Here is a 24,110-nt window from a genome sequence, read left to right as displayed (position 1 = left end):
CTTTGCCTTGTTGAGTGCCTGCAAGCTCTGGCCTTCTGAGAAATCTGCTCCCCGCCTGCCACCTTGTTCATGTAGGGAGAAGGAGGCCCACGTCTCTTCCTGTCTCCTCCACTGTGCCCGACAGTTTGGCGCAGGCGCCTAGGTGTGGCTGGGGAAACGGGCAGGCCCCTGCCCAGCTGCCTGAGCCAATGCCACTGGAAAGTCTTATTCTGCCCGGCGGAGGGCTGCCGTGTTTTTCCAACCCTGCGAATATTCTGGGGCTCAGATTGCCAGGCCTCCTCAGGGAAGTCGGCTGAGGAAACTGTCCGATATTTGCAGGGTGTGGCTTCCCAAATGTCTGATATTTGGTTTCTCTCTTTCTCAGTTGAAAATCGCTGGTAGGATGCTCTGTTCTTGAGCCCTGAAGCACTTGTTTCTAAAGAAAACTTGCTCTCAGATGAGTCTGTTCTCTGGGTTTCTGCCAGAGTCACTGCTCTGGGTGTGCAGCAGAGGGGTGCAGCGGTTTTGCCTGGGGCGGAAGGGCCCAACTGCAGCTGATGCAGAGTAGCAACGAAATTACTGATTCAAAGGAGGAGAGCCCAGACCAGTGAATCATGCAGGTTTGCAACAGGCAGCCTCCTTGGGATCAGGTGTGATGGAATGACCCAATTATGCCCCAGACAACAATAGGGACGAATTGCCCACTGTAGACCCAAACAGCAACCTCCTATGAGATGGGGATGGATGCATTTGTCATCTTTCGATCTTAATTCTTCTTAAATTCAGTTTGCCACCTTTCTGTATCGGTTTGCATATTTTTTTTAAAAATAGCTCTCATGGAAATTAATCAGTACCTGGCGTTCAAGTCACTGATGGTCACCTGCCTATAGATCCTTTCCAAATGTTTTCTGTCTATCCTGAAACTCCTGCTAGCTTCGTGCCACATCCAAGTATTTCTGAGATAAGAAGCAACATTCCTCTCTACACCTTAAATAAAGTTTTGTAGAGATCGAAGGGAACCCCAAGGGACATCTAGTCCAACCCTTGCAGTGCAGGAATCACAGCTAATGAACCCCTCGCAGATGGCCATCCGTCCTCTTGTTTGAAGGCACTGAGATGAACCTTTTTTAAAAATCCCGTCCAACAACCTGGCTAATGTCTTCCAAACACTGACATCCTGAAAATGATGGGATCTGGCGAATAAATTTGCCAGACGGGGGTGGGAGGGGGCAGGGAAGGCACCCATTTCTGGCATCGAGGAAAAAAGTCAACAAAATACAGGCTTTCTAGGAGGCTGGGAAGAATTCCTTGGAAGCAAAAGGTTCCAGAAATTCTTGAGTGGGGAATTCTGCGCCCCATGCCAGATTTCTGTGGATGGGGGGTTATAGCCATCTGTCTCCTCTATATGTGACCCTACACATAGTGGGGGAGCAGTCCTACTCTATCTGCCACTGCTGCCCACACCAAGGTGGGTGGCATAGCAAGGGATGGGACTCTATCAAAGGTAACACCTGGATTCTGGGGCCTAGAATGAAGATTTTATGAGCATCTTGAAGATGGCAAGAGTTCTCCTGGGCATATACAAACCGTGCTTCAGTCATTATGGTCAGGTATGCACGAGGCTTCTCTACTCCACCTTCTGTAGCAGGATGGAGAGATACTCTTCTTCTAGGGTCTGCCCTGAGCATGTGCAGAGAGCATTTCAGTCACCAGTGTGAGAAGGAACATCATTTGGAAGGATCATCTCCAATCCTGCCATCTCCTAACCACCTTCTTCATTACAGATTTCCTTGTAATCACTTCTACTAGGAATTTTGTCAACGTGTTGATGGATGTACCCATTTCACAGAAGGGCAACTGAAGCCAAGAGAGTTGCCCAGCACTTTGTGGTGAATGCAGCAGGGCAAGACATCTTGAAATTCACCACCTACGTCCCCAAGATGTTTGGGTCTCTCTCACTGCCCTGAAGGTGGGGGGAGGGGATAAATTCTGCAGGCGAGACTATCTAATTTGCACGTTCCCAAACAACCTGAGAACCGAACCTTTGACATATGCACTTCTCCGAATTTTGCAATGCAGTTCTCCAGCCAAGTAACAAAAATGCATTCTTGTTAAGCAAAGTGTGCCTAACATTGCATGTATTAGCAAAAAGAACATGCCCGAAATGCATTATGTTATGTGAAACCGTTTTGCAAAAAAAAAGCCCCGCATAGAGCCAGGCCAAAAATTGCATGCAACAAACTGCATGTAACTGTGTGCATTCGGAGCTGACGAATTCTCGTGAGGGCTTTTCGGAATAAATAAACAAATTGCAAACCGATGTGGAAACATGCAGAAGCAGACTGGGGGACTGGAAGAACAAGGACCTGAAATGGGCAGGTTTATCTGTGCCACTCCGCCTTTGCAAATGTGGCAACGAGAGCATTGGTGCTGTTGTTTTGCTAAAGGTCAGGGGTCCGCGACCCCCTTGGCTCAGGGCCACTTTCAGGCCACGGCTCCCTGTGTTGCAGAGCACCGGTCCAGGTGTAGGATGTCTGAGCACAAACAAAACTGAAGCAACCGCTTAGCGGGGGCTGGCTGGCTGCGGCCCAGGGGTTCAGCTGCTCAGAGCTGGAACCCTTTGGAGATAGCTTATCTCCAGACTCTCCGACTTAATTTCCGCCACCTTCCCCCACCCCTGCTCTCTCCCCCACCCCACCCTTAGTCCTGTCTGTTCGGCGGGGACCCGTTTCCATCCAGCTCCCATCCTCAGGGCCCCTCACATTCCATTCCAAGACACCCCCCGCTTCCAAAACCCATCCCGACGAGGGACCCTTGTCCCCCTCGCTTAAGTCCCACAACCTGACTGCCTCTGGCCTGTCCTCTTGGCCTCAGGCCTTGATGTCCTGCATTGGTCCGGGGCATCGGATTCGGCCAGAACTTTATCCCCCTCCCTAAAAGGAGGGGGGAGCCGCCTTACCAATCTGGATCCCCCCTCCCTCCAGCTCCCTCCCCCTTTTCCTGAAATCTCTCTTGGCAGCAGAGCTCGCTTTTGGCAACAGATCCCACCCGCGCTGGGGAGAGAGAAATTACAAAGGCAAGCCAGGCTCTTGGAGAGAGAGATCCGTGTGTGTGTGTGTGTGTGTGTGTGTGTGTGTGTGTGTGCCCCCTCTCCCAATGACGTAGTGTCCTGAGCCTTGTCCCCTCCCCTCATCCCTCCCCTCTCCCCCCCCTTTTTACATCCTTGGAAGCCGCAATTAAGCAGCTCCGCTAGGATAAAACACTCCGGCAGCCAGCGGGCTGGGGCATTGCGTCGAGAGAGATGGCCAGGCTACGGACTCCTTCCTTCCTTCCCGGGGCTGTCACTGTCCTCCTGCTCTTCAGTCTCCCGGCTTCGTGGCAAGGAGGTAAGAGGCAGCGGGAGCAACAGAGAAGGCTCAGGACGAAAACCGCAGACAGCCTCTGACCAGATGCTTTCCCCCCGGCCCTGGAAGGGGTCGTCGAGCCGCCTCGCTTCCAAGCCATCTGCGGCGGAGGCTGTTCCGTCTGGGCAATCGGGGCACCTGACCTCCGCCTGCACCCATCTTTTTGCTTTCTTGCAACAGGCCACTGGCGGTCACAGCCTCCCCTCTGAGGTGCACTTGTAGAACACAGCAAGGAGCAGGATGGGGGGCAAGACTGAGAGGAGTCACCTCTGCCTCCCTCTGGGTCTCTCCAGCTCCTGCCCCACTGGTGGGCACCTGCCGCCGCACCTTTTAAAAACTCAGTGCCCGCCCCCCCTCCGGAGCAAGACTCACTGCTCCAAACCTCAGACATGCCGCAGGGACCAATATCTCTACTCCCTGCTTGTTGGTGACAAGGGGCAAAAGTCTGGAGCCCCCGATACTGGCCCTCACCATCTTCAGGGTCTCTGAAATCTTCCGGGTGCACCCTGAAGGTGGCTGAGGTGCTGCCTGCCCACAGGGAGTCACTAATATTACCATTGACAAACTTTAAGGGTCTATCGTGGAGGTTGAATGGAAGGGGGGCAGGATATGAAGCCAGTGGACTCCAGGAGAGGAGAGGAGAGGCTTAACTGAATCCCCAGAAGGTGTTTGCCAAACACCAAACCTCAGCCCCTCAGATGGTACAAGCATGTGATGCAGTGTTTCTGAGCATGTGCAGAGTGCATTGAGGAGCCATAGCGGTGCTTTGGGGATTGGGGCACAGAACGTCAGGGTAAAAAGGGTTCCTCTTGAACCCCAACATTTACTTTCATCTTCTTTGGTGTTGGGGGGGGGGAGTTAGCTCCCCGCTTGCCCCCCACAAGTGAGTTTAGTTTGGTTGTTGCTCAAGAATTAGCTGTGGTTCCTGCTTTGCAGGGTGTTGGACTAGTTGAGTCGCTGTGTCCCTCCCAGCTCTACAATCCTATGATTTATTGCATGTCAGAAGGATGTGCCACCTGCACAGCCCACACAATTTGCACAGGTCGCTCTCCTGTGGTGACGCCGTGGCTCTCCCCAGGCGACCACAGACGCTTTGCCCAGTCGGAGGGCAAAGGGAAGCCCATGGGGAGCGGGAGGGCAGGATCCAAGTGAGGTTCCTGCCTTGCACCCGATCCCAAAAGGGGAAGCAGGCAGGCAGAAGTGGGTCATGCCCGTAGGTTCCCATGGGGTTCATCAGAAGGGACGCCCCCATCCCGGACACCTTTGCCCCATCTCTGGGAACACTGCGGTCCCGCCAAACAGCCGTCGCCTCTGCCTGCAACTTGGGTGTCCTCTTGGAAAACATGTTCTTCCCGGGTTTTGAACACAGCAAGAGGCATTAATGAAACACACTCTCTTGCTTTTCTATTTTGGCATTCCCCGCGAGATCGTACTGTCTCCCCTTGCCGCCCTCAGGAACTGTCATCGCTTCAGTCCAAGCATGTGGGGTGACGGCTTGAGGATCCCATTAAAAAAAAAAATCTCTTTGGGAAGATTCAGATCTGATAGGCTGGAAGAATTCCCCATCTCTGGGTCAAACTAGACAGAGACCTGCTGTTCAGAAGGCTGGGCTTTCTCACTCCAGCAACCTGCTTGATAGATTGTGTCTGCATCCAGTAGGGCTCAAATGTTGGGACCTGGGTGAAGAAGGGCACCCAAAGATCGCCACGGTCAGGGCTGGGGAGCTGGTGACCCCATAGACATTGCAGGACTCCAACTCTCATTATTCCCCATCGTTGGCTGCTGGGAGTTGGAGTCTGACAGGGTCTGTAGGGTTACAGATGTTCCCTTTGCTATAAGGGGCCGGGGGTGGCAGCCTGACAACCTTTGCGACATCATGGGGGAACCTGTGAGGTAGCTGTGATGGGTGAAGCAGGCCCACTCAAGTTAAGAGAGGGTCAGACTAGATGACCGTTGGTACCCCTTCCAATTCTGTGATTCTATGTCCCGCTTCCATGGGACAAGAAGCATTCCTCCTACTCTCTCTCTCTCGAAGTGAACTAGAGGAACGCACAAGCTCCGTCACCATCTATTCCTTCTGATCGGTTTTTTCCACGCTGGTAGACCGAAGTCATTTTGCTGCGAGAGTCCATTTATTTATTTCCTTCCTTATTACAATGGTACCTTGTTTCTTAGACTTAATCTCTTCCGGGAGTCCGTTCAACTCCTGGAACGGTTCGAAAACCAAGGCACAGCTTCCAATTGGCTGCAGGAGCTTCCTGCATTCAAGCAGAAGCTGTGGAAGCCGCGTTGGACGTTCGGCTTCCAAAAACCGTTCGCAAACCAGAACACTCACTTCTGGGTTTGCGGTGTTCGGGAGCTGATTTGTTTGGGAGCCAAGCTGTTTGAGTACCAAGGCACCACTGGAAATTTATATCTTGCCCCATCCTCCCAAAGGAGCCCAGGGTGGGGGCGAGAAGGTGGTCCCCAAATTCACAGAGAGACCCTGACTGGACGGGCAGCGGGATCCTTCTGTGGAGTGAGGCAGCTGGCTCAGGCTGCAGGCAGCAGTGCCCCAACCCCTCTGCCAAGCCCCCTAAGCTAGCCCTTACTCTGCACCCCCTAAGCCGCCCTGCTGCCTCGGGAAGAGCTGAGGATCTTGTCGAAATAAGTCATTCATCAGTCCAGTCAGATTCTGTCAGGGCCACTGGGACAGGGCAGAGATCTTGCCCTCCAGCCCTTTGCCTCAGGTGGTAAAATGTCATCACCAAGAACCCCATTACCGCCAGCAAGTCAGCTGAGAGGGCAGGGGTAGCCAGGCTGCTTGGTGTGCCCAACTGGTTCCTTCATCACCTTGCCACCATTCAGTGCTTCCCTGCCACCAGAAGCAGCCTCCTCTTCCTTTTGCCCAACAGCAGAGCCGGCCCCGATGCCACCGGGAAACTCCTGGCTGGAGCTGGGGGGGGGGGGCTTTGCATGTTCGCTGTTCAGGCTGCCTCGTACGAATTGCTGCAAGTGTGGCAGGTCTGGGAGGCAGGGAATTTGGAGTATGCAAAGAAGGTGCCAATTGGGATTGCTCCCGAGTATGGCTGCGCATGCATAAGGGTCCCATGTTCTGTCCCCAGCTGGGAGAGACCCCTGCCTGAACCCCTAGAGAGCAGCTGCCGGTCAGTGCAGACTGTCCTGAGCTACATGGACCAAAGGTTTGACTTGGTAGAAGGCAGTTTCCTGCCTTCCCATGAAATAAGTTGGATTTCCCCCCCCCCCTCCGCTTTTCCTGGGCGCTCCTGGGATGTAACCAGAAAGTCAGCCTGGATAGCTTAGTAAGTTGACTACAGCACGGTGCTGAGAATGCGAAGGTTCCAGGTTTGATCCCCGTACGGGGCAGCTGCATATTCCTGCACTGCAGAGGGTTCGACTGGATGGTCCTCAGGGTTCTTCCAGCTCTACGGTTCTATGAAATAGCATCCATGAAATAGTTTGAAGGTTCAGGACCCTCAGGCCCACGATATGGATTAATTTCTGGGCATATGAAGATGGCTGCTGGCTGGGTTCTCAACAGCAGTTTATAGAAGCCCCTAAGCACCTCTCAAGGAAAGGGGAAATTGTGACTAAAAAGTGGGGGCAGCAGTGGCGTAGCGTGGGGGGTGCAGGGGGGGCCGGCCGCACCGGGCGCAACATCTGGGGTTAGGGCAAATCCACAGGTTAGGGGGCGCAAATCCACGGGTTAGGGGGCGCAAATTACTTGCCTTGCCCCGGGTGCTGACAACCCACGCTACGCCACTGGGGGGCAGGAAATCTGGGACCCGGGGCTTGGTCGCCGCTAACAACACCCCTGTCTTTCGCCACCATTCCTCCGACAGACGCTTCTCCATAAATATTTATCAGGGAGAAATTGTCTCTGAAAGCCAGAGCCATGCCTGCACTTTTTTGTCTTTCCTACAAAGGTGTGTCCGTTATGAGAGACTAGATGCCCCTTTGGGTCCCTTCCAACTCTACAGTTCAGCTATTTCCTCCTGCCTAAACAGGAGTTCTGTGCACAAAAGATCTCATGAGAGTTGGCAGAGCTCTGATTTCCCCTTCTTTCATTCCTGGAAGGGAAACAGCCACAGAAAGGGGAAGCGGGCTCCCCAATAGCTCTTTTCCTAGTCGCCAGGGGTGAGACGAGATTGCCTGCTGGTTGACCACAGCTTGCAAATGATCAAGAGGGTGGTTTCTCGTTATGAGGTGCTAGAGTGCCTAGAGATCCCTAACAGTGGCCAGTAAATTCTTTTGGTAATGACAAAAATGGGCCGTTTTTTGTTTTTAACACAAGCTAGTATTCTCTTCTGTGGTCAGAAGGTCAGTTTATGTCTGTAATTCCTACTCTGTGTTGCTTTAGGCAGTGGTTAAATTGGATTTAACTTTCCCCTCTCACACAGACACCCATTCAAAACCCAGAAAAAGACCACCACATTTTCCTATACATTAAGGATCCTCAAGGCCTTTTCACACCCACCCGCTGTGTTCCGAAGTGAGCTCCAATGAATTAAATTGTGGAGCTCTCTCCCCCTGGAGGCAGTGACCCGCCACCAATATGGATGGCTTTGGAATGGAGAAATTCACAAACTATTGGTGGTTTCTAGTCATGATGGCTTTTTTTCTGCCTCCACAGTTGGAGGCAGCAATGCTTTTGAGTAACAATTCCTGGAAAACACAGGAGGGGAGAATGCTCTTGTGCTTTAAACGCTGCCTCTAAAAGTGCTCTGATGCCTTTTAATTATTGCTTTCCGCTAGTTTGCTTTCCTTACTTTGCCTTTGATAGGTTGGACGCCGCCTCGAATCCATGCTCTGGAGAAAGGCAGAGAGTCCAAATAAATTTAAAAGATAATAACTTGCAAATGCACCCACCCCCACCAGAAAGGATCCAGATTTGCATAAAATGTGCACCTGCTGATTGTTATGCATGGATGAAAATTTAGGGACAATGACTGTAGTTTCAGAAGAAATTCAATAATCTCACCCCAGTGGCCAAGTTCGCTGAGTCTGCAAGCTTAACCAGCTGCCCAGGTGCTAATGACTGTGGACGGCTCGTTTCAAGCCTCCCAGATCCCCCTTAGGAGAGTTCGTTAGCACTAAACGGGACTTGGACCAGCTGGTTCAATGCTCCTCAAAGTGGATAGCACTCCCTGGCAGGTGGTCAGATTACCTGGTGGGGGTGGCGGCGCTGAGATGCAAGGGTGTGGCAGGGGGGCGCTGGAGGTGGAAATGACCACAGCCTTTGAAAAGCTGACATTTTTGTGGTTCCTCCATTGCCAGGGGTTGGATTCTTTGGATTCCTTCCAACCTTGCAATGCTGTGATTCTATCAGTTTTTGTTGCATTGATCAAAATACTTTTAAATGGGTTTTGAATGAATGTGCAATTAATTGTTGGTGCTTTGAATTTTATTGGCCTCTTGCCTTGCTTAGTAGGTCACGCAAACCACTATTCTGGAAAATGTTTCTCGTAGTGGTTTTTTGTTTGTTTGTTTGTTTGTTTGCTGGTGGTCAATGGGGATGAGTTTATTTTCTCTTTCAGGGAAAAAGGTTTGGTGCAAATTAACATCTGATAATCATAATAGTTGGCAGGGGGAGGTGACCCCCAAAAAGTCTGGGAAACGCCAAGCCAGTTTTCCAAATCGGAGGGCCATTTGCTGCAAAATAGGGCACAGATGAGGCCACGCTTGTCCCAGGAGAAGTGGCCTCCCGTCGGCTGATCCTTGGCGTGTTTACTGGGAGGTAGCTCCCACTTGGTCCAAGTGGCCTTCCTCCCACATTGAAGCATTCAGAGAATTGCAGGGAAATTGCTTAAGGAAAACAGGACGGTGCATTTTTTGAGTTTGGCAGGCCTTCAGATCCTTTAAACCGGTCAACAATTTTGAGAAATCAGGGCTTGGGTTCTGTTCCAAAGCAATCTTTAGAGTTCAGTGAGAGCCTGGGCCTACGTCTAGGAACCATGCACTCTGCTGGACAGGACTGTTGCAGGCACTGTGTAAAAACTTAAAGATACTGTGCAAAAACTTAAAGATACAGCAGTCCTGCTTGGAGGATTGAAGGCTGATGGGCCTCTGCAAAGCAGTAGCTAGGTCATAGGCTTCCTCAAACTCGACCATCCAGATGTTTTGAGACTACCATTCCCAGCATCCTTGACCACTGGTCCTGCTAGCTAGGGATCATGGGAGTTGTAGGCAAAAAACATCTGGATGGCTGAGTTTGAGGAAGCCTGAGCTAGGAGGATAGGAGGCGGAAGGGGAAGGGAGGGTTGCTTAACCCCTCCTCCTCCCGCCCTCCCCTTGGCTTTCTCCCGCCTTGTTTTTCCCTCCCGCCAAGAGGCTAGAAATATGTGCGTCCGGCTGCCTTGGGAAGCAGAGGGAGGGAGGCAGAGAAATGGTAGCGGCTGGGTGGGAGGGGCAAATGTTTCTCGTTTTTTTCGAATCGGAATCATAGAATTGTACAGTTGGATGGGACTCAAAGAGCCCTCTTCTCCAACCCCCTGCAATCTGAATTTCAGTTCCCCACATTTCGACATCAGTTTGCAAATTTTAGTGATAATAAAAAAAAAGTCCTCATGGAAATTCATTTTAGGACAGATTTCTCCTAACTGGGAAGGCTTGAGGGAGTTAGGGGTGGTTAGCCTGCAGAAGAGAAGAGTGAAAGCCGATAGGATAGCCATCTTCAGATATCTGAAGGGCTGTCACATGGAAGACGGAGCCAGCTTGTTTTGCACTGCTCTAGAGAGGAGGATCCAAACCAATGGATCCCATTCTCAAGAAAGGGAATTCTGGTTAAACATTAGAATCTGATATATCTGAAGGGGCGTCTCCACCCCCATCGTTCAGCCCGGACACTGAGGTCCAGCTCCGAGGACCTTCTGGTGGTTCCCTGCCTGCGAGAAGTGAGGTTACAGGGAACCAGGCAAAGGGCCTTCTCGGTAGTGGCACCCACCCTGTGGAACACCCTCCCATCAAATGTCAAGGAAATAAACAATCACCTGACTTTTAGAAGACATCTGAAGGGCAGCCCTGTTTAGGGAAGTTTTTAATATTTGATGTCTTATCATGTTTTAAAAATTCTATTGTGAGCGGCCCGAGTGGCTGGGGAAACCCACCCAGATGGGCAGGGTACAAGGGTACAAATAAATTATTATTATTATTATTATTATTATTATTATTATTATTAGGAACTTCCTCACAGTAAGAGCTGTTCAACAGCGAAATGAACTCCTTTGGAACGTGGTAGGCTCCATCTTTGGAGATTTTAAAAGAGAGGTTGGGTGGCCACCTGTCAGGGATTCTTGAACTGTGATTCCTGCATTGCAAGGGGTTGGACTAGATGACCCTTGGAGATCCCTTCCAATTCTACAATTCTATGGTTTTCTGAAATCTTGGAGAGCCCCTGCCAATCAGTGTCGGCAGTACTGAGCTAGATGGACCAACAAGCTCAACTGGCTCTACAGAGTGGCAGACTCTGCACAAGGCATTTCACTGTGTTCTTATGAGTGGGGTTTCCATCTACAGAGGAAGTCTACCTCTGAGAACAAAATCACGGGAGCCAAAACAACAGGGCTTGGTTGTCATCTGCAGGTTCTTCTTCCATGGTTCCTATGGGGCCTCTGGAGGCAAAAAGAGCAGGCTGGACTCGACGGGCCAGGAAGGGAGGGAGAAAAAGGTTGCTCCATCAACGAAAACGTCACAGATTTTTTGAGCTGGCAACAAATGGGACTTGCAAGGCTTTGGAGGTGGTTGGAAACTGAGCAGCTGCTTATTAGAGCTGGGGCAAATTAGCAGCCCCAATGTTTTTCCTTCCCGATATATCATGGGCCCAATGTTATTTCTTATGGTGTCCTCACGAAACCTTTGTTAAGAAGAGGCCTGCAAGATAAGATAACGACCCTTACTAGGCTTTCTCTCCTCCTTCTGTAACCAAAAAAAGGATTGGGATCTGAGACTTGCATGTGAGGGAAAGGAAAGTCTCGCCTCCCTGATCCCATAAAGATATTGTGCTTTTCTCGTTCCTTTCCTTCCTAGCTTGCATGCCCTTCATGTGTTTTCTTAAGCTGTTCGGGACATGGCAAGGCCTTGCTTAATCCGTTAAGTCAGTTTCTTAAGCTGCCTCTCCCCTCCCTCGTGAGTAGCAGGAGCAGAGGAAGGCTTGGGAATTAATGCAGCAATTGGCATCAAGGCACCCAGTTCATAGCAATAGGCCCACTGTATTCTGCTTAACACAAGTCAACAGTGTGATGGTCAATGCGATTCAGCAGAAGTCAACTGTCCAGATCAAGGGAAGTAATAGGGCCAATCTAGTCTGCCTTGGTCAGACACCACCTGGAGTCCTGTGTCTGGTTGTGAGCACCCCTGTTTAAGAAGGGTATTTTCAAGATGGAAGGTGTGCAGAGGAGGTGACCAAGATGATCAAGGTTTTGGAAACCGGGTCTTATGAGGAACGGTTGAGAGAGCTGGGTATGAGTTAAGCCTGGAATAAAGGAGACTGAGACGTGATATGAAAGCCATCTTCAGATACCTGAAGGAAGATGGAGCAAGCTTGTTTTCTGCTGCTTCAGAAGGCAGGGCCCGAACCAATGGATTCAAATTGCAAGAAAGGCAATTCTGACAACACATTAGGAAGACCTTTCTGGCGGTAAGAGCTGTGTGGTGGACAGAAGGTGGTGGGCTCTCCTTCCTTGGAGGTTTTTAAGCAGAGGTTGGATGGCCCATCTGTCAGGGATTGTTTAGCTGTGATTCCTGCCTTGCAGAGGGTTGGACTAGATGACCCCAGGGGTTCCTTCCAACTCTACAAATGAATGATTCTATTACACATTTTTTCTTGCCTTTTCCCCAAGGAACTCGTAACAGTGTAGAAAGCCTTCTCAGTCACTTGAGCATCAAAACAGCCCTGCGAGGTGGGTGCATCATGCTGAAAGATGAAGACTGGCCTGAAACTGGAAACTGTGCTTCATGACTCAGTGGGGATTTGAACCCAGTTTTCACTGATGCTAGTCTGACACCCACGGTGCTGGGTTGGGGGGGTGGGATCTGTTAATTTCAGTTCCTACCAATTTATCATTTTTCCAATTTCCAGTTTCTCACGTTTTCCTATCAGTTTACAAATTAGTCCTTCAGAAAATTTGTCAGCTTTTTAGTGCAAAGCAATTTCCCCTTCCATAATGCTTGGCTGTATTTTATTTTATTATTTGACTGTTAGATACTCTTTAGCCACACTCTACCCCAGAGTATGGATTTTTGTACACATAACTTGGCTGGAGAACTGCATTGCAAAATCTGGAGATGTTCAGATTTTGAAGGATGGGTTCTCTGTTTCAGTTTGCATGTTGCTTTGTGCAAAGTGCATATTAGGGAGGCTTGCTTTTAAATGCAAACTGAGCTGTATTTCTCTCCCCATCCCTAGTCATAGCTCAGTGGCAGAGCATGCAAATGTTCCCAGGTTCGATTCCTGGCATTCCCAGGTAGGTCTGGGAGAAATTCTTTACCAGAAACTCTGGTGAGCTGCTTCCAGTCAAAATACTGAGGTGGCTGGACAGGGTATAATAGAAGGCAGCTCCCTGCATTCTTGTAAGTGGAGCCTCCATATACCAAATTAGTCTACCTCTAAGAACCAGTGACGGGACGTGTGTGGCGCTGTGGGTTAAACCACAGAGCCTAGGACTTGCCAATCAGAAGCTTGGTGGTTCGAATCCCCGCGACAGGGTGAGCTCCCGTTGCTCGGTCCCTGCTCCTGCCAACCTAGCAGTTCGAAAGCATGTCAAAAGTGCAAGTAGATAAATAGGTACCGCTCTGGCGGGAAGGTAAACGGTGTTTCCATGCGCTGCTCTGGTTCGCCATGCTGAACCACATGAACCATGGTGGCCACATGACCCAGAAGCTGTACACTGGCTCCCTCGGCCAATAAAGCGAGATGAGTGCCGCAACCCCAGAGTTGGTCACGACTGGACCTAATGGTCAGGGGTCCCTTTACCTTTACCTTTAAGAACCAGTGATGAAAAAGCACAGCTGCACTGACCGGGGCGGCTGATGGGAGTTGTGGTCCAGCAACATCTGGAGGGTACTGAGTTGACAAAGCTGGTTCTAGTCTCAGAAAGAAACTATTATTTGGGCCAGAAATTTGGCTGCCCTTGCTCGACTGCAGATGCAGACGTGATTTGTCCAAGTCATAATGCAGGGGGTTGGAGGAGATGACCCTTGGGGTCCCTCCCAGCTCTAAAATTCTATGATATTCATCTCTGCCACGGCAGTCTTGGGCCTCCTGAGCCTGGCGTGTCTCAGTGCTAAGGCGATTAGCTTGGCTGTCATTGTGCGGGGACACAGAGGGGAGGGAGGGAGGCTGAGGCAGCTGGGCACGAGATGCCGGCACTTGGTGGCACTCTCAACTCCTGACCTCTCTTCCCCGATCTGAGCTTTGGCCTTGAGGACGTGGGTGGAGGAAAAGAAGCTTTTTTGTGAAGAAAGGTGGCAGCATTTGGGACTCTTTAGTTGAGAGAAATGGCGAGGAGGAGGTGACTCGATAGAAAATGACGCCTGGAATGGAGAAAGTGAGTAGGGAAAAGTTTTTCGCAATCTCTCATAACACTAGAACTGAGGGACATCCAGGGACGCTGAGTGTTTGAAGATCCAGGACAGGCAAAAGAAAGTCCTTAATGCAGTGCAGAGTCCAACTGTGGAGCTCTCCGTGATGGCTGCCAACTTGGATGGCTTTAAAAGAAGATTGGGCAATAATAAGGCCATCAGTGGCTATTGGCTGTGATGGCTATGCCCTGCCCCCATGGTTGGAGGGAATACCAGTTCTGAATACCAGTTCCTGGAAACCACAGGAGAGGAGTGTTGCTCTTGTGCTCAAATCCTGCTTAATGTACTTCCCAATGAGACATCTGGTTAGGAACTGATTCTGTGGGTGGTTTTGTGGGGTGGACCATTCGACCTCTGCTTTTCTCATCTGTGAGATTTGAACAGTCAGCGTCCGGGAGATCCACCAGAATCCCAATTCCCATTTGCACGCCCACCCCACAAAATCTGGATGTTTCAGAAGGGCAGCTTGTTGGGGGTCTCCTCAATGTCTCTCCAGACTTTTCCCTCTGGCGGGAATTTGCATGAGGCGCCATCAGAAGTCCTTGGCAATGCTTTGGATTGGGGTGGGGTGGGTGGGAAATGACCTCCAGAGTCGACAAATGTATCCCTTGCCCCCCCCCAATGTTAACACCCACCAAGAGAGCAACCTTTCTCACTCCCTCTCAATTTTATACCCCCGAAACAAATCTGGGAGGAAAATGAGAAAATGATCCCTTAATTTCCCTGTGACAAGAAAACATTCTCAGTCTGAGATCACATCAAATGCAAACATTGCTCTCCATCTTTGGAACATGATGTGTGTGTGTGTGTGTGTGTGTGTGTGTGTGTGTGTGTGTGTGTAAGGACAGAATCTGATTATCTTGCCAGAAAATGTCCCCCCTCTCCCTTTTGAGACACCCCAGGCCACACCTTCAGCTGAACATACGTTCCCAGACAGGAGATAAACACAGACCCGTGTGGGGATCAGATTGGCTGGAATAGCAGCCAACTTTCTCGATTAAAAACATGACTTAAGAGCCTAAGAAGAGCCTGGTGGATTAGGCCAGGGGCTCATCGAGTCCAGCATCCTGTTCTCACAGTGGCCAACCAGAAGCCCCAATGGGAAAACCTCAAGCAGGAGTCAATCACAGGAGCAACTCTCCCTTCCTGTGGTTCCCACCAACTTGCATTCATAAGCATTGCTGCTTCCATCCATGCAGCCATCATGCCTAGTAGCCATCAATAGCCCATGAATCTGTCCAATCCTCTTTTTAAAACCCACCCAAGTTGCTGGTCATCGCTGCAGTGAGTTCCACAGTTTAACTCTGCTCTGCGTGAAGAAGGAGTTGCTTTTTCTTGTCCTGAATCTCCCAGTGTTTGGCTTCCTGGGATGTCCATGATTTCTAGTTTTCTGAGGGGGGGGGAACCTTTCTCTACCCACAGGAGCAAGTGATGGCTACCAACCTGGATGGCTTTAAAAGAGGATTAGACAAATTCATGGAGGAACAGAGTGCTATTGATGGATACTAGCCGGGATGGCTATGCTCTGCCCTGCCTCTGTGGCCGGAGGCAGTATCTGAATACCAGTTTTTGGGAACTGCCAGAGGAGGGGAGAGGGCTTGTGTGCTTGGGTCCTGCTTGCAGGTTTCGCAGAAGAGGCATCTATTTGGCCGCTGTGAGAAGAGGATGCTGGAACAGATGGGCTAATGGCCTCATCCAGCAGGTCTCTGACACTCTGACATACTCTCTAACATTTCTCCGATGAAAATAGGGATGTCCTATTTCTTTTTCTTCCCTCGCCCATCTGACTGGATTGCCCCAGCCACTCTGGGCAGCTTCCAACATATATAAAAACATAATAATAATAATAATAATAATAATAATAATAATAATAATAATAATAATAATTTTTATTTATATCCCACCCTCCCCAGCCAAAGCCGGGCTGAGGGCGGCTAACAACAATAAAATAATACAACATTCTAAAATCATTTCATTAAAATTAATTCAACTCAAATTGATGGCAACCATTAGGCTAAAGTTCTGTGAAGATTGCCAAAGGAGAGAGTCAGGCTGTGCCCTGGCCAAAGGCCTGGTGGAACAGCTCTGTCTTGCTGGCCCTGTGGAAAGATGTCAAGTCCCGCAGGGCCCTGGTCTCTTGTGACAGAGCGTTCCACCAGATTGGGGCCACAGCCGAAAAAGCCCTGGCTCTAGTTGAGGCCAGCCTAACCTCTCTGTGGCCTGGGACCTTCAGGATGTTTTTGTTTGAAGACTGTAAATTCCTCTGTGGGACATACCAGGAGAGGCGGTCTCGTAGGTAATAAAATGACAAACATTTTTTTAAAAAAAATAAAAAATCCCTATACAGGTCTGTTTTCTAAAGGTTGTATAGTTACTTATCTCCTTGGCTTGGGGGAGTCTCATACTCCATACCCCCCAACATTTCTCCAATGAATGTCCAAAGAAAAAGTGGGACATTCCAGTATCAGATCAGAAAGAGGGGTGGCTTCTGTAAATCCAGGACTGTCCCCGGAAAATCGGGACACTTGGAGGATCTGCTCTAAAGCTTTTGTGTCTGCTCTGTTAACTTGGCACCTGTGAGCCAAAGTGTGGGGCCAAGCTGTGGGGGCAGTGCCTGGCATCATTTCCCGCTCTGTAGCCTCTGCCCATGTGCTCCTCTTGCCCTCCTTGTCTGCACCTGGCAGGCATTAGCTTAGCCTGCTCCCTTGCAAGCCAGCCAGCTACAACACAGAGACACAAGCATCCAGGCTGCCTGCTATCATCCCCGGCTGCCTGTTGCCTGAGGAACTCCATTATCTCAGGGCCTTAGGCCAAGCCGAGGCATCCAGACGAGTCCTGATTGGCCAGCCTCGAAGGTGTGTGAGTAAGAAGGAGCTGGGAGGCCCATAATCCTTTCCCAGAGGGAGGCAGGGCAGATTATCGGCGTAAAAATCACCATTCCTGAGTCCAGTTTCCGAAGGCCATCTGCGTGTGAGTCAGGTCTCTCTCTCTCTCTCTCTCTCTCTCCATCCACCGCCCAGGAGCTCTCTCCAATCGCTGCTGGATGTGTGCGTCTGCAGACACCTCCATGCCAAGACAATCATAACTGTGAAAATAGGAGAGGTTAAAAATATATTCAAGTTGGTTTGAAATATAACAGACAAAGCTCCCTCCCTTGTCTGAAATGCCAGCTCCCAGACTTGTATCTTGCGCTGGCCAAGAGATGAGGCAACTGCGCCGTCTCCAAACTGAAGCAGGTGAAGAATCAGAGAATCGGAGAGTTGAAAGGTCACCCTTAGGGTCATCTAGTCCAACCCCAGTAATGCAGGAAACACAGCTCAAGAATCCCTGACAGATGGCCATCCAACCTCTGTTGAAAACCTCCAAGGAAGGAGAGTCTGCCACCTTCTGAGGTAGTCCTCAAACAACTCTTACTTTCAGAAAGTTCTTCCCAAAGTTTAGTCCTTATGTTTGCTGTTATTTTGCTCATGAAAGCCACCTTTAGCCCCAGAACCTCTTTTGAATGTCAGTTTTTCTCCCTTCTGGAGTATGAAAAAGCAGGCACAGACATCTCTGGGCATGTGCCGAGTGCATTTTGCCTTCATAATCTACGTTGTGTCGGTCGCCGCTGAGTTTTGTTCAGAGTGAAATGTCAAGGTGGGTTTTGCACGTTACTGAGGAGAACAGCTCAGGTGGCAGAGTTTTGACTCTCCGCCTGCCTGAATTGGGAGACGGGGTTTGATGCCCAGTGCCAATTTTAGAAGAGTAAAGGCCAAGATCTCCTCTCCGTCCCAGCATCTTTATGCCTGGAAGCTGAGATCTTTATGCCTCTAAGCTATGGAACTCATTGCCACAGGAAGCAGTGATGGCCGCCAACCTAGATGGCTTTAAAAGAGCATTCAAGAAATCCATGGAGGAGAGGGGCTAATAACCATGATGATTGTGCTCTGCCTCCAAATTCAGAGGCAGCAACTGTCTGAATACCAGTTGCTGGAAACAACAGCAGGAGAGGGGGCTCTTGTGCTGGGGTCCCGTTTACAAGTTTCCAATTGGGGCATCTGGTCGGCCGCTGTGAGAAGAGGATACTGGCCTAGATGGGCCCCCTTTGGCCTGATCCAGGAGGGTCTTCTTATGCTGCTACGGGACACCAGTCGCAGTCTACTTGGCACCGAGGCTGTGCAAAGCTTTGCTGCAGCTCTGCCGGAGGAGCTGGAAAGTTCGGCTGAGAGCCGCCCCCAGCCTGCTGTTTGTCTGCGGACTGCTCTCACACACAGCAGGCGCCTCAGTTTTCCCCAAGGAGATCAAGGGAGGCCGCAGCGTTGAGCCCACAGCACCAGCTCTCATGCCAAACCCTCGCCTCTTTGACCTGTCGTAAGCTCTGGGAAACGGGCTGGGGGCAATTGGCGAGGATGTCTGGAGTAGAGGGACACACCATCAGGGTAGTCAAAGCGGAATGGCCACAGAGAAGGCTAGGGAGGCCAGCTCTTGGGTGTTTGGGGTGGGTGGGGGCCAGTGAGGTCAACAAGGCCCCTTGAGTTGACTCGAGGACTGTGGCATCTGGCTAACAGATGCCTATAAATAGGAGATGTTCATGAGAAGCGCCCATCATTGCTCGGGAATGCTAAGAAACCTAACAGATCAGTGCAGTTTTCAAGTCTGTGCAGTTTGGAAAGGTTCGATCCACCATCTTCATTCCAAATGGCGTCTGCCAATATCAAAATTTAGATGCAAACGTGCCCTTCTATTATGGATACCAATATCTCAAGAGAACAGACAGACAGATCGTTATCTAGTAGATGTGAGGCATGCTGGAATCGTAGAATTGGAGGGATGAACCCTCTTTAATCCAACAGTGATCTTTGGGTGGCTGTATCTACAGGGCAGGCTTAGTGTGGCTTCCTATTCACTCATTCCTCTCAGGAAATCCCTGCGAACTGATGTTCTGCAAAGGGGAGAGAGCAATGAGGGTTCCCTCCCTCCCACATGCCCCAATCGAAACAGCGACTCCCAGAATGCTTTGGGAGACATCGCAACATGTATGAAACTTGATGTAAGAACATAAGAAGCGTCGGTTGGATCAGGCCAGCGGCCCATCTAGTGCATCATCCTGTTCTTAAAGACGCCTGTGAGAAACCAGCAAGCAAGACCTGAGTTCAAGAGCCTTCTCCCCTCCTGTGGTTTCCAGAAAATGGGATTTGGGAAGCATTGCCATCTCCAGCCACGGAGGTGGAACAGAGTCATCCTAGCTAGTAGCCATGGAGAGCTCTCACCTCCACAAATGTGTCTAGTCATCTTTTAAAGCCATCTAAGTTGTGGGTCATCACTGCCTCCTGTGGGAGGGAGTTGCGCTGTTTAAAATATGTGCACTTCCTTTCCTGAATCTTCCAGGTCTCCTTTTGCACTTTGCAGTCTGCATGTTCGTATAGGGTTTCATTTGAGCTTAGACCTTGGCAACTGTTTACAGCCGAGCCACTTGAGAGCAGGGACGGGGTGGAATCCAAGCAAGAAAGACTCTGGGCTCACGCAGAGTGCCTTTCTCTTGTTCCTAAATCGCCAACTCTAAACAATTGTTTGTCCGTCTCCAGCTGTAAAATTTCTGGCGGAGGAGGGGGAAAAAGGCACACGCCCCGTTTTATTTTCATTTTTAATGAAAAGAAAATACGTAAACATTGCAGCAAAACAATGAGCTCTTCGGAGGGTTTGCTGAGTCCCATCCCACCCTTTGCGTGCAAACGGTTACATCCTTTGCGGGGAGAGCTTCGGTTTGCAAAATGGCACCCCCCCATCCCTGAAAACACTCATGTTTGCAGCAAACCGCCTGGGGGGTTAGTGAGTTTAGGAAAGAAGTCTATTTTTCCAAATCCCCCATTTTGTTTTTCATAGCAAGCCATGGAAAAATGGGGAGGTGGGGGGGGGTGTGGAGAGAGCATTTTCCAAAAGTTGATTCATTTTCTGGGCACAAACATCAGTGATACAATTAAGCAGCCTTCGACTGTCCTTTTCTGTTTGCTAACAGGGAGTGGGGTAGAGCAGGGCTTAATTAGACTATGGTTGCGATGCTAACCGTCTGGGGAAAATCAAGCACCTCTGAGCATGAGAAGAGTGCCATCCTTTGCAACAGTCCATAAGTATGGCATGCGTGGCCTGGAGAAAATGGGACAGAGAAAAGCTCTGCTACCCCTCTCATGTTAACACAAGAACTTGCAGATATCCAATGAAGCGGGATGTGAGATGATCAGGACAGATAAAAAGACTTCTTTATGAAGCACAACTCATTCTTGCAGGAGGCCACCATGCTCACCAACTTTAAAAAAATCATAGGATTTTAGAGTTAGGGTCATCTAGTCCAACTCAGCAATGCAGGAATCTCAGCACACAGTCCCCCATCCAATTTGAAACCAGACCCTCCAAGTGTCACTATTTTCCAGGGACAGTCACGGGTTTACAGAAGCTCTCCCGGTTTCTGATTTGATGTCTCATTTTTCCTGAGGACATTCCTTCGGATGTCCCTATTTTTATCAGAAAAATGTTGGAGGGTATGGAGTTATGCGACCCCCGAGCCAAGGAGATAAGTAACTGTACTGTACAACCTTTAACAGACATCGGAAAGCAGCTGTATGGGGACTTTTTTGTTCAATGTATAATGCTCTATTATGTTTTTAAATACAGTATGCTGGGACAACCCAATCAGATAGGTGGGGAATAATAATAATAATAATAATAATAATAATGGAATAGGACGTCTCTATTTTCATTGGACAGATGTTGGAGGGCTATGTTATTTTCAATTCCTCTCCTAATGATCCCTAGCCTTTTTCACGCCCTCCTTGGGAAAGGCATTGTAGGCCTCTCTCCCTATTGCTCGGCAGTTGCAAAACCCAATGCATTTAGACTGAGGAGATGGCGAGATATAAGCCGAGTGATAAATACAAATAAATCTCGGAGAGTCGTCCGTCTGCGAGGCATCAGATTCTGGCTTGCCAAGTCTCTCCGCGTGCAGCCGCCTCACTTCCTGGAATCGCTCTCCATGGCTGCCCAATCCTGACTCACATTGCACAAGGAGTGTGTGTGTGTGTGTGTGTGTTGCAACAACTCCATTTTATACATGTTCACTGACAGCCCAGCAGAGCTGTGGTTAGAGAGAGAGAATGATGGCCTGTCTTGCGCCCCCTTTCCCTGGAAATTCAAGAGCAACACTTTGGCAGAGCTTTATTTGTTAAACAAAATCTATATGCCACTTGATCAAGGCTCCAAACGGTTTACGAGAAGTCATCCATCAAAAAACAGTAATTGAAAACATTTGGGAAATGATTAAAATTAACGGCAGACTAAAGAGAGATTTGAAGTACATGCATACATGCCTGGGCAAGCTTGCCTGAGCAAAATCTGTAAGCAGGTGCTGTAAAGCGTGCAGCCGAGGCTCCTGCCTGATGTCAAAAGGCAGGGAGTTCCAAAGTTTGGGTGGTGCCGTGCTAAAAGAACAGATTCTCACAAGTGCAGAGGTTGTGTGGCACCTGTAAGTGGGCCAGTTCTGCAGAGCAAAGCAGTTGAGTAGACACATTACGGAGTCAGGTGGTCCTACAAGGAAAGCGGTCCTAAGTTTTCAACAGGTTTTTGTACCAGTAACAATGCATTGCTACCTTGGCCTGATAGCAAACTAGCAGCCTGTGCAGGTTCCAGCTAAATGTGAGGAAGAACTTTTTGGTAGTAGGAAATGTTCGATAGGCGAGTGGACAACCTTAGAAAGTGGCTGGGCTCTCCTCCCTTGGAGGTTTTTAAGCAGAGGTTGGATGGCCATCTGCCAGGATATCTTTTGCTGTGATTCCTACATTGCAGGAGGTGAGATTAGATGACCCCTGGACTCCTTCTTAAACTGTGGTGCCCAGAACTGGACAAGCTTTCCCTTGGTGATTCATCTTCTCTGGTCTGGAGAAATAGCTCCCGGTGCCAGAGGTTTTCCGGGGCGGAATCCTGGACCCAATGGGCTGTGTTTGATGGCAGGCCTATTTTCTGGGGGCGGGGGGCAGGGAGAGAAAGAGAAAAAGAGAAGCATGTTCTGATTACAGGCAAAGGCAGAGGGGAGCTGGCCTGCAGCCACTGACAATTTTGGGAAGGAAACAAAAGATTGTGTTTTTGTTTTGTTTTGATTTGTTTCTTACAAAGGAGACACAGAGAGCTCTAGCGAAGCCAGCTGTGAGGGAAGGCCAGGATTGCTCCAGCCACATACCTAGGCAGATTGAAGCCTCAGCGACATCTGCTGGGCACAACTAATTGTTTCCTGGGCAGCAGGTGATCGTGCTGATCTTCCTCAGGAATGACCGCAGCCCGGCGGTCAGGCACCTGCTATGCACACAGAATCCCGAGTGGCATCTCCTGGTAGAGCTGGGAGACCCTTGTCTGAAACTCTGGAGGCTCATTGCCTGTCAGTGTAGACACTGCTGATCTAGATAATAGATTTGTAGAGTTGGAAGGGATCCCCAAGGGTCATCTTGTCCAACCCCCTGCAAGGCAGGAATCTTTCACCCAACGTGGGGCTCGAACCCTTGGTGCTGAGATTAAGAGTCTCATGCTCTACCAACTGAGCTATATAGACCAGTGGTCTGACTTTGTCAAAGGCTGTTCTCTGTGCTCCTATTTGGGAAAGGCCTATTTAAACCAGCTCTTTGTCTAGAACCATGAGGACTAGAGTCTTACTTTACTTTTAGTGAAAGCAGTACAGCATCTGCTCTGAATGCAGAAGGTCCCAGGTTCTATCCCCAATGACATCTGCAGGTAGACCTGAGACTGTCTCTTTCTTGAAACTATGAAGAGCCATTGCCAGTCAGTGTCAACAGTACTAAACTAGATGGATTAGTGGCCTGATTCTGTACAAGGTTACTCCCTGTGTTCCACATAGAGTAGGCAAAACTGATGGGGAGGGCAGAGGTCCCACATTGGCTGGGATTATCTAGTGTGACGTATTTTCTGTATTACAGTGGTACCTTGGGTTACAGATGCTTCAGGTTACATACGCTTCAGGTTACAGACTCCGCTAACCCAGAAATAGTACCTCGGGTTAAGAACTTTGCTTCAGGATGAGAACAGAAATCGCATGATAGCATCGCGGCGGCAGCAGGGAGGCCCCATTAGCTAAAATGATACCTCAGGTTAAGAACAGTTTCAGGTTAAGAACGGACCTCCGGAATGAATTAAGTTCTTAACCCAAGGTACCACTGAATTATGTATTTATTGTGTTTATGAACCACCTTTTTTCTCCAAGGCAGTGGTGTAGCATAGGTTGCCAATGCCTTGGGCAAGGCAAGTATTGCATCCCCTAAGCCATGGACCATTAGCACAGATGCCAAGAGGAAGTTTTCTAGGTGGGGCTTGGCGATCTCACATGGGGCTGAAATGGACCAAGTTTGGGAATTGTAGATAACCTTAGGATCAGAGGCAGGCGGAAAAGCAAACACAACTTTCCGCTTGCCTGTTTCTTTGTTTGTTTCGGGCCAGTCTGTGCAAGGGCTCGTTTCTTTTAAAAGAGGCGCCATCTGAATCCAGGGAGGTGGGAATCACGGCATGGAAGAGGACAGCAGTAAGCTGGGAAGGGCCAGTATTTTTTCTTTTGAAATGTTGTGCCCCCTAATAATTTTGCACCCAGGGCCCCTACCCTCTCCTCCCCATGCTAGACCAACTGCTCCAATGAGCTCTAGGTGGCGGACATGGTCCCCCTGCCTCATTTAATCCCCACAACAACCCTGTGAGGTGGGTGAGGCCGAGAGGCAGTGGCCAGCCCTCAATGAGACCTTCATGGCTGAGTAGGGGCAGAATTCAAACCCTGGTTTCCCAAGTCCTAGTCCGATATTACAGTACATTGGTCCACCAAAAAGGCAGAAGGGGATAAATCTGAGCCTCTTCCTGCTCCTTTCTCCTCCCTCAACGCCATCCTCCCTTGCCGGCAGCCACGCTCCTCCTCGGGTCTCTGTTTATTTCATCACCCTCTCTTCCCACCCTCCTTCCCTCCATCCGTTTTGGCGAAGCCTCTTGCCTGTTTCCCAGTTCACCCTGGCTTGCATGTCTTGGGGATTCTGGCTTGTGTTGACTTCACTTTGGGCTGCTGTCCAGCAGCCAATTAAGCTAGAATGCCGGAACTTTAAACCAGTTCTAGACCCGCTCCAGAGAACGGGGGAG

At 49.8% G+C, this 24,110-nt stretch overlaps 1 protein-coding gene across 2 annotated transcripts in view; it reads left to right on the top strand.

Moving 5' to 3' along the window:
- Positions 1–3,166: 3,166 nt before the first annotated feature.
- ELN (elastin) overlaps positions 3,167–24,110 on the top strand; it is a 60,507-nt gene continuing 39,563 nt past the window's right edge. The window contains exon 1 of one of the 2 annotated variants that reach the window (XM_077919235.1): positions 3,167–3,365. In XM_077919235.1, the coding sequence (XP_077775361.1) occupies positions 3,281–3,365 (85 nt within the window). In that variant the 5' untranslated portion in view covers positions 3,167–3,280. The remainder of the gene's footprint in view (positions 3,366–24,110) is intronic. The other variant, XM_028708380.2, reaches the window with a different exon arrangement.

The sequence above is a fragment of the Podarcis muralis genome, chromosome 15 (genome assembly GCF_964188315.1).
Source record: "Podarcis muralis chromosome 15, rPodMur119.hap1.1, whole genome shotgun sequence".
NCBI classification, from domain to species: Eukaryota; Metazoa; Chordata; class Lepidosauria; order Squamata; family Lacertidae; genus Podarcis; species Podarcis muralis.
Note: the sequence above shows the minus strand (reverse complement) of the source record. Positions and strands in the feature narration are given on the sequence as shown.